This window comes from Myxine glutinosa, chromosome 8 (assembly GCF_964187855.1).
Source record: "Myxine glutinosa chromosome 8, kmMyxGlut1.1, whole genome shotgun sequence".
NCBI lineage: Eukaryota > Metazoa > Chordata > Myxini > Myxiniformes > Myxinidae > Myxine > Myxine glutinosa.
This window is the reverse complement of record NC_136268.1, coordinates 132,137,016-132,148,206: the sequence shown is the minus strand read 5'-3', so window position 1 is coordinate 132,148,206 and position 11,191 is coordinate 132,137,016. Positions and strand designations below refer to the sequence as shown.

The 11,191-nt window shown below is 41.5% G+C and overlaps 1 protein-coding gene across 1 annotated transcript in view; it reads right to left on the bottom strand.

Annotated features, from left to right (window-relative positions):
- Positions 1-2,597: 2,597 nt before the first annotated feature.
- LOC137432919 (BMP/retinoic acid-inducible neural-specific protein 3) overlaps positions 2,598-11,191 on the bottom strand; it is a 381,034-nt gene continuing 372,440 nt past the window's right edge. The window contains exon 8 of the mRNA XM_068125237.2: positions 2,598-4,505. Coding sequence (XP_067981338.2) covers positions 3,353-4,505 — 1,153 coding nt within the window. The 3' untranslated portion in view covers positions 2,598-3,352. The remainder of the gene's footprint in view (positions 4,506-11,191) is intronic.

The following is an 11,191-nucleotide window of genomic DNA, read 5'->3' as shown; positions in this document are numbered from 1 at the left end:
TAGGTCCATCACGGACAGTGTGGATGACGTTTATGTTTTCTAACGTACAGTCATTGTTCTGAGAAGACCTCTAGCGATCTTTGCGTCAATAACGTGTGTAGGACCCACGTGATCGGATCACTGACTCAACCCTACGTCTCATAGACCCTGTAAGCCGTCGTATGCGTTGCTGTGGCAGGTTGTTCCATTCCCGATGTAATGCACGTTCCAATTCATCCAGATTGGCTATTGGAGGGACCATCTTCGCAATTTGTCGTCCCAACATGTCCCAAACGTGCTCGAGGGGGTTCAACCTGCCACAGCAACGCATACGACGGCTTACAGGGTCTATGAGACGTAGGGTTGAGTCAGTGATCCGATCACGTGGGTCCTACACACGTTATTGACGCAAAGATCGCTAGAGGTCTTCTCAGAACAATGACTGTACGTTAGAAAACATAAACGTCATCCACACTGTCCGTGATGGACCTATAGCTCCATACTTAAATTGAGATGAAAATATGCCTAAAATTCCCAAAAAATTTCACCTTAAATTATTCAGAATAAAATATTGAAAACGGCATGATTGTTATGTTTTTATGTGACCATAATATCACTTCTCCAGAAAATATAGCAATATCATGGGTATATTACACTGTTTTGACGACAACAAACTTGTAATGTGCGAGGTTGTAAAAAAACGGGGGGGGGTGCTTAACTTAATTCTTTGTGTATATATACATATATATATATATATATATATATATATATATATATATATATATATATATATATATATATATATATATATATAATTGGATAATGATGGATGAATTAGACATTCAACCCAACTGTATTATGCAAAATGGCAGATTTTCGACCAGAGCATTGCCATATAGACCCTGCACATTATTATCCTGAAGTCAAACTTCTCTAACTGAGAATTAGGAGATCTGATGATAATTCAATTTCCCCCTTTACATAATTGTATCAAAAAAATTCAGGTTGTTGTTTAACTACCTGCATTCTAGAAAGCAGTGTCGTTGTAAAACAATGACCTCTGACTGGACAATTTTCAGGAATGGGAGGCACAGATGTTTGGAATCAAGAGGAAATCAAAAGGTGTACAATTAGTGGTTGACTGAGTTTTAGACCTTTTTTCATTATCAATATACTGCATCCCCTTATACAGAGTGTTTGTGTTGCCGAAGCAGTTCCTGGACGAGGGTGATGCTGGGTGGTTTGCCATTGCTTCCCCAGCAGTCAGCCAGGGCAGGAATTTGGAATTTGGCCAGGGTGTCTGCGATATATTTCAAATTCACCAACTAACGCTGACAAAAGAAAACCCAGTTTAACGTCCACCAAATGGACTCCATAGACATTGATGCATCACCTTACATGCGGAACACCAGGGTGACAGCTTATAGCTGGGCCGAGATTCAAACACAGACTGGAAAGCGTAGAGGCAAGTGTGTATACCTTCACACACGCATGTTGTGCTATCCTTCCACCCCCTGGAATGATTTACAGGGGTCACAAAACTCGAGTTGTTATTTTATTTATTCTTGAAGAAAATGATGAAACTGCCAAGAAGATTACATCCTTCGTACAAGTCCCAGTGGAGCACCATTGCCATTCGAGGTTTTAGGAATTGTGATGTTAATTCTGGAGAACCTCAGTTGTGTTACAAGCACAAAGCAATGAGAATTAACAGCCTTCGTCACTCAGTTCATTTTCTCGTTGGAGGCCATTTCTGAGGCTGCTTTTCCATGTCCTTGTTTGTCATGAACACAGAACCTTTAGCAGAGTTCAACCCACTTTCCTGGAGAGATATGCTTTCCGTGAATAGATGTCAAATAAATGCTCCTCTATAAAGAAGAGTTAAGCTAAAAGGCCCCATTTAACATTTAACAGGCCTTATATTGGTAATGATAGCCTCACCATAAGAGGTCAAGTTTGCAGATGGCAAGAGATCTTATACTCTTCAAAAAGACTATTCCCTCTTATAATTTAGCTTTATTTTGCTCAATTTTACCTTTTCTTCTCATGCCAAGCTTTCTTTTCTCAATTCAACCACTGGTGTGAAATTATTTCAGATATTTATTGCATGTACCTAGAATCATGGTGTGCCCCAGAAGAGCACATTCCCGAGCAAACAGGTGACAGCTACAAAGATGACAATGGGTGTAGTTTTGCATACACTCGTGCCAGGTCATTACTAAAATGCGTGAAAGTGACAGATATCCAAACCTAACTCCAGGTGACAAGGAACTAAATGTAGTTTTTGGCTTGAATCTCAACCTGATGGACATGTCTGCAAAATAAGTGTACCACGCTAAATAATTATATTTCTCATTCATCCAAACGTTGAAATGCTGGTGACTTTACGGGAGTTTCCTCTTTTTAATTTCCTTTGACTCTTACACAAGTTTCAGACCGCAAATTGTCTAGTAAAGTATATTTTGCAAACAACCACATGAACCAAAGTACAACCATCCCATAATACCAAAAAGACAATTTGATAGTGACAGCATTTTTATGAAAAATCCAGGGAGTGACAATTTTAATTCACAATAGTACCATGACCTAGAACTCATGTGTGAAATGAATGATTGGACTTGGTTTTAACTTTCAATTATCGACGAAAGCAACTTGTACCTGAGGCTTTGTGTTTCAGAAAGCGATTGGTGGATGAGATGTCAGCATTCGCCGGAGAATATGTAATCTAGAGTTTTCAAATTTTACGTCAGGAGTTCACCCACTTAAGATTTCTTTATTCGCATATAATCACAGCCAACGAAAAATAACAAAAAAAAACAACCCCCCACACAAGACTTTCAGAATCCCCCCCCCCCACTGATGTCCACCATACAGAATATGCTAGCCTACGGATGACTAGCCGTGAGTGGTGAAGCAAATAAAAAGGCAAATATAATTATTATCTCAGAAGCAAATGCTTGCTAACCCTTATGCACTTTGCAAGTATTGACATTACGAACTATGGTAAGCAGGAAGGTTATTGTAGACACTGAGATAAAAAAAAAATGATTATTTTAAATTCTCAGATGTCTTGGGGTGTTGCCTGCTATGCACCCTGTCATCATTTAGGCCCCGCACAAATTAAAGAAATGACTTCTATCGGAAAACGGTCGCGAACTCAAAAGGCACGCACGCTACCAAAACTGACATTGTGGCCAAAACTGGCATTGTGGCCAAAACTGGCATTATGGCCAAAACTGGCATTGTGGCCAAAACTGGCATTGTGGCCAAAACTGGCATTGTGGCCAAAACTGGCATGCCTCAGGTGTTTCACAAAAAAGGAAAAAAAACCCAGCATTGCGCAGAGATGCACACCCTCAGTACATTGTGCAGCTCAGCATAGTGCTGTTGTCTTGAATTCCGAAGCCGAGGGCTGTCTCCTAGCAAAGGCCTGCAGTGCGTTGTTGACGCGCACCATCTCGGACAGACTCAACCGCAACCGGTGGCGTGCAAAGCAGGTGAACAGGTCGACGCGTGGAGCGTCGGGACTGCTGTGTGGAGGCCCAAGGCCGTTGATGCGGTCTCGGATGTCAGCCAATAGCTGCAATGCTCGGCTCGTTTCGTTAGGCCCACGCCGGCCACCGGGCCTATTTGTCCAGCGCACTAGCTCACGCATTGCCTCGGGGTCGAAATGCAGGCTGCAACCGTATGCCGTTAAACTCGTCACCTTCATGAAGTCCTGAGGCGGCCCAACAGGAGGAGGTGGTGGCACAGAAGGTGGCACGTTCAGCCCGTCGCTTTCGTTGTGCAGCTGACTTCTCAAGTAAACATGCACAGTCTCAAAAAGTGTTTTCCATCTAGGTCCAAAACGGAGGCTGTAGTTGTAGCATTCAGCTGTGGAACTGTCAGTAGGTTTAACATCCCATATGGGAAATGTAGAATTCTCCGTAGGTGATCCCAGCAAAGGCCACACATCTTGCCCCAGTGGCACATACCAGCTTTCCGAGTGACTTCCACCAAATGGGTTCACGTACACGGCCATAAGAGGCTCAAGAGAGCTGTTGTATGTGTGGCAAAGCTGCAGCTCCAGTCCAAGCAGGACATGCAGGAAATTGGGTCTGTACTTGTTGCTTTTGAGTGTGACAAGGATTCGATGACGATAGCGGGGATCAAACCAAGTGCCCATCCGCATATCATTACTTATGAACCTGGCTGGCAGCATAAGGTGAGGATCTTGTTCAAACAATAAATCCTCAACTTCTGAATCCTGCAAATCCAGCTCAGGTGCCTCAAAACTCACAAATCTTTCCACCGCTTCTGCTTCAGGACCAGTCGTAGTGCACTGGTCTCCGCGCCAAGCATCTGGGCAGCCACCACATCGAGTGCCAGACAAGCAGTCGAGTGGTCGTTGACAACCCACTTCTGGTCCAGGAAGAACAGCTTTGGGACACTGACAAGCCCGGGACGGCTGCACGAAGTGGCCAGAAAGCCCGTTCTCAGAGCAATAAAGAAATGACTGCACATGGTTGAGCCAATAGTAGAGAGAGCTGGGAAGGTGAAGGAAACAAACAAAGCTTTATTCTCACTTATATGGTGTAATACATTTTTTCACATTTTTCAAAAACTATGGTCAAGGCTCATTAAATTTGGCAGTTCAAATGATGTCAATTGTAGTTCACTCATGAAGCATTATTGGGAACATCAGATGGCCTATTTCACTTCTTGCATTTTACAAACTATATGTTGAATCTGAAGTGCTATATTTTTTGAGCAGGAGACGAGAGGCTGTCACAAAAACAAAAGAAAACACAGGCTGGTTCATTATTCCCTTCCCAGCAGCAGTCTGAGTGGGAATGTGGAACTTGGGTAAAATTGCATACACACAATGGCCTTACCGCTGTTAGAGCAGTGTCAGATCCTTAACATTCACGAGAAAGTGCTGGCAGACAGTACGGTCAGCCAAAAGTCTCCGAACAAAATGTGGCTTACTTGATGCCGTATCAATCTACAGTGCCTTCGCAAAATATGTTATATAACAATCCACAGTGCCAAATCAAAGTGCTGGATATCAATCCACAGTGTATCAATCAAATCAAAGCATATCAATCCACAGTGTATCAATCAAATCAAAGCATATCAATCTACAGTGCCAAATCCATATGTGCAAAGCTGGTACAGACATAACCAAGAAGACTCGAAGCTGTAATCTCTGCCAAAGGCACTTCTACAAAGTATTGATTCAGGGGGTTGAATACTTATGTAATTGAGATATTTCTGTATTTCATTTTTAATTATTTTGTAAAAACAATCTAAATAAATTATTCACTTTGACATTATGGGGTATTATTCACACCCCTTCCTTTTTTCACATTTTGATGTGTTACAGCCTGAATTTTAAAATTGCTTAAATTGACATTTTTGTCACTGATCTACACGTAATACCGCATGATGTCAAAGTGGATTTTTTTTTAATTTCAACAAATTAATTAAAAATGAAAATGTGAAATGTCTTGAGTCAATAAGTATTCAACCCCTTTGCTGTGACACTCCAAATTGAGCTCAGGTGCATCCAATTTCCTTTGATAATTCTTGAGATGTCTCTACAACTTGATTGGAGTAGATCTGTGATGAATTCAATTGATTTGACATGATGTATATATAAACACCATTTTCTATATAAATTCCCACAGTTGACTATGCATGTCAAAGCAGAAACTCAACCACAAAGTCCAAGGAACTGTCCATAGAACTTCAAGATAGAATTGTGAGGAGGAATAGATCTGGGGAAGGATATAAAACAATTTCTAAAATATTGGAAAAATGTTCCCAAGAACTGGAAATTTCTGGAATGTTCCCAAGAGCACAGTGAGCTCCATCATTAGGAAAAGGAAAGGAAAAGGAAAGAATATGGACCTACCCACACTCTTCCTAGAGCTGGCCGTCTGACCAAACTGAGCAACGGGGCAAGAAGGACCTTGGACAGGGAGGTGACCAAGAACCCAATGAGCACTCTGACAGAACTACAGAGTTCCTTGGCTGAGGTGGGAGAACCTACCAGAAGGACAACAATCTCTGCAGCACTTCACAAATCTAGGCTTTATGGGAGCGTGGCTAGACGGAAGCCACTCCTGAGAAAAAGGCACATGACAGCATGTCTGGAGCTTACAAAAAGGCACATGAAAGATTCTGAGAGCATGAGGCAAAATATTCTGTGGTCTGATGATGAGACGAAGATTTGACTATTTGGCCTGAATGCAAAGCAACATGTCTGGCAGAAACCAAGCACAGCTCATCACTCATGTAACACCATCCCTACCCTGAAACATGGTGGTGGCAGCATCATGCTATGGGGATGCTTTTCAGTGGCAGGGACTGGGAGACTTGCAAATAGAGAGGAAACAATGAATGGAACCAAATACAGACAAATCCTTGAGGAGAATCAGCTTCAGGGTGCAAAAGACCTTAGACTGTGGTGAAGATTTACATTCCAACAGGACAATGACCCCAATAATACAGCCAAAGCAACACTGGAATGGCTTCAGGACAAGAACGTAAAAGTCCTCGAGTGGCCAAACCCCAGACTTGAATCCCATTGAGAATCTGTGGAAAGATAGATTGAAGATTGCTATTCAGTGATGCTCCCCAATCCAACTTGACAGAGCTTGAGCAAATTTGAAAGGAAGAATGGGAGAAACTCCCCAAATCCATATGAAAACCTGATATAGACATACCCAAGAAAACTTGATTCTGAAATCGCTGCCAAATGCACTTCTACGAAGTATTAACTCAGGGGGTTGAATGCTTATGTAAATCAGATATTTCTGTATTTCATTTTCAATAACTTTGTAAAAAAAATCAAAAACAAAAATCCACTTTGTCATTATGGGGTATTACGTGTAGATCAATGACAAACATGTCTCAATTTAATCCATTTTAAAATCAGGCTGTAACACAACGAAATATGAAAAAAGTCAAGGGGTGTGAATACTTTCTGAAGGCATTGTACATACATTGTACATACAAATAAGATCCTATTCTGTGAAGGAATTAACCCAGAGTAGAAAATGCATGTGATATTACTCTACCACTGAGCTATCAAAACTAGAATACTCAATGTGGATACATGAGAATTGTAATTATTCATGGGTTTTAAAATTCAGGGAAGAAATAAATGATAACGGGTGAGACATGAACATCCTGACAAGAGAGTTGTAGCAAATAGGCAGTATGGGATGCACATCCCAATGAGGTCATCAATAAAATATAATTGTTGGGTGGGCCTAGATAAAAGGGATAGAAATACTTGGTTTGGCTCATTTGTCATTTCCTGCATCTGAGCACATGAGCTTCACAATACAGTGATCTCGCATTAATCTCTCATTTATTGTGTTAATTTGTACATCATCGTCTGCTAATTTCCCCGCTCTGCATGTGATATGTGAATCAGAGATCACTAACAAAAAAGAGAGATGACATTAGGGGCACATTTATATCATCTATAATGGAATGGTTACAATATGGAGTGGCATATATCAGTTCCTCCATGTTAAATAGATAAGTGCGTTTAACAAGGTCACAAACAATAAATAAAGAGGAGTTCCCTTACAAGGAACTTCAATTGAGGAGCCCATGAAGCCAAACAAAGCTTTTTTTTCCGCAACAGGGTTTAGGTTCGTGTAAGAGCGAGGACGTAGAACAGATCGGTACACAACATAGCAAAGGAAATAGCAGGAGACAGAGGAAACGCCAACAGCAGGGTGGAGGGACAAAGTCGACGGAGACGGACAACCAAGGGATGCAGGTATCAATGCGTGAACAAGATGGATATGTAAGTAAAGCTTTGAGAGAGGTGGGCGCGGTTTAATGTGTGTAGAAAAGATCATGGTTTGGGAAGGGGGATGACCTGAGATGGTGATGACCAACTTACAGCTCACACAGTGGCTGCTTGTCCCTGATCTATACTTTTAATTACGATCATCAAGCGAGTCTTTGGTACGACTCGGCTCAGATTTGAACCACCGACATCCCAGAATCCAGGCGGACATCAACTATTACACCATGGAGTCTGGTGACATTTTAAATCTCATATAGTGTGTGAGAGCTAAAACTTTTAATCTGGCAAGGATGATTGAAGCAGTTGATTCAAAACCTGCAGCATTTTGTGTGAAGTAGTTGCGAAGCTCGGTACATTTAAGATGATATTTCGTTTTTCGTCCTCTCACGTGGTGCTGCAGTCTTAAGCTTGCTCTTCAACACGAGATAGGAGTTGAGAAGCCAATAATCCAGGCTAATCTTCCAGTTTTCAAAAGTAATTTTGAGGGAATTACTAGAATGAGCCAAGCAGCCTTGTCTCGGTGCGCCGGACATTACTTGTACCTTTGAATTTGGCATTTACACGAGTTGCAGCACCACAGCACGAAACTCCTCAGAATGTGCTGCGATAACCCATCATCGTGTGAAAACAAACTTACTGCACAATTTTCTGGAACCCTCCCTGTGCTCCAGTATTAAATTAGTGAGGCCAAACTCCAACATGGATGCACGATTGATTGCTTTTAGTAGGAAATTCGATTCTAGGCCTGTCATGTTGCTATAATAATAATAATACATTTATTTTATATAGCGCTTTTCAAGAAGCCCAAAGACGCTTCACGGCTTGCCATGTGTGGTCACAGTGTGGTTGATTGAAACTTTGGTCTGGAAAAAAAAAACCACCAAAATTGCATTGCAAAAACTGATTACCTTCATATCTCACCTAGAAGTGCCGACTTAGTTAAAATCAACAACAACAACCCTGCACACCGAGTTAGACCTTTTTATGAAAAATCTGTGAAGGACATCCGAGAAAATGCTCCGCAAGAAGATATAGTGTACTCGGTATGCAGCTAATGGATCTGGCAAGGATGATTGAAGCAGTTGATTCAAAACCTGCAGCATTTTGTGTGAAGTAGTTGCGAAGCTCGGTACATTTAAGATGATATTTCGTTTTTCGTGATTTACACGTACCCATTTACATTTACACGATTTACACGATTTACATCACCCATCAAAAGCCAAACAAGAGAAGAGAAAGAGAGAGGAAGAACAGAGACAGAGAGAGACAGAGAGAGAGACAGAGACAGAGACAGAGACAGAGAGACAGAGAGAGAGACAGAGAGAGAGACAGAGACAGAGACAGAGAGAGAGAGAGAGAGAGAGAGAGAGAGAGAGAGAGAGAGAGAGAGAGAGAGAGAGACAGAGAGACAGAGACAGAGAGACAGAGACAGAGACAGAGACAGAGACAGAGAGAGAGAGAGAGAGAGAGAGAGAGAGGAGGGTGTGTCGTGCCTTGATTAGTTAGATGCGCCTTATATGGACAGAATGACAGCATCTAAAATATGCCATAAAAGGGCGGATGGGTGGTAAAAACAACAACGTCAGTAATTTTACCAATATCATTTGCTATTCTTTAACATATAGTCAGGGCCCTTAGGGATATTTTGGTTCAAATTCTTCCAAAAGCATCAAATTTGGCGCAGATGTTGCCCATGCCATACTCTTTCGATTTTTGACGGGCGCCAAGGGCGGTATGATCCGGGGACCATACCGGTCCATCCCGCCATGTCACCTGACCTATGACGTCATAATTAGGATATAGATCCAATCACATGGCGTACTATAAGTGGTCAAAGTTCAAAATGAATCGATCGAAAAATGAAGGCAGGGATCCATTTTTAAGGTTTTCATAAAATCCAATATGGCCGCCAGGTCACATGACATATGACGTCATATTTATGACATGTATACAATCATGTATACATGAACCCGGATCATGATCACACAAAAATTAAACACAAGGATATGGCATACAGTTCATAAAACATCAAAATCCGTACCTTTGTAATTAGACTGATGAACTGCATATGCCTGAAAATTAGGAAATAGACATGTAAATATTTCCTCTAATTGTCAAAAATAAGGTCAGAGTTCGATTACCCAACCAAGAAACATAAAATGGTGAACCTCGTGTAAATATTGAGAAAAAACTCAAAAACCAACATGTTTGACTCAAAAATGACCTTTAAGATGACCTTGAGGGTTGCCCTTGACCTCGAATCATCAAAATAACATCATAATTGGATTCCTCGACCTCGAAAACCCCTGAAAAGTGGTATCATACATGATTCCAACCCTTTTGGTTATTTCACTGATTTTCCTCTAATCCGGGTGGTGGCCATTTAGTATTTCGCCAATATGGGGCCCCCGGGGGGGGGGGGGGGGGGGCGCCCGTCTTGGCGCCCGTCAAAAATCCAAAGAGTATAGCATGGGCAACATCTGGGCCAAATTTGGTGCTTTTGGAAGAATTTGAACCAGACGGCCCCAAAATATCCCTAAGGGCCCTGACTATTAGTACTCCATTCTCTTTACAGTAATCTCCTCCGATTTTCTTGATGGAATCTGATGCGATGCTTATGAAATTCTCAGTAGCTCTAGATCTCGTCAAATTCTCATCAAATTCATAAGATCTCTCTCAAATTCTCATCAAATTCATAAGATCTCGTCAAATTCTCATCAAATTCACGGCGAGGAGGAGATCTCGCGAGATCACGGCGAGGTCACGTCTTTTCGAAGCTGCTCCATGCGCTCACGCTCTCGAAGCTAAGTGATCTATCACAATCGTGTTTTTGTCGAGACTGTATCTATCTTTCGGTGTGTGTACCTATAGCGTATCTTTTGGAAAATTTTCGGTGCTAATTTTTCGTACATGTATACACAATCGTCGGTTAATGGTATCGAGTATTCTGCGGCCTAGTACTCGTAGGCTTAGACTACCGTACCGTCTCCGACCTTGTGGTTTTGTTTTTCTCTCAGCGATTCGTCGAATGCGCTGAAATTGTTTTCGTTCTCTGTTTCGTACCAGTCGTTCACCCCGTACCTCCTTGTTTAATATCTGTACTCACAAAAAAAAACAAAAAAAAACCCCCCAAAAAATATTTCCTTCCCAGGTCTTATTCGTTTATTTGTTGTTCTTTTTGTTCGTTCGTTCTTCGTTCGCGATCACGCAGTTAGAAATGTATAATCTCTCCCCTGAACAACTATTTTCTCTCATATATTATAACACCCTTTTCTTCTTTTCCTACAAAAGGATGCTTTCGTCTTGCTCACCAAATCTATTCATTCCAAAAAATATATATAATACCATCTCTTACAGTTCCTCCTTTCTACATTCCCTAAACTATCCAGAACTCCACCC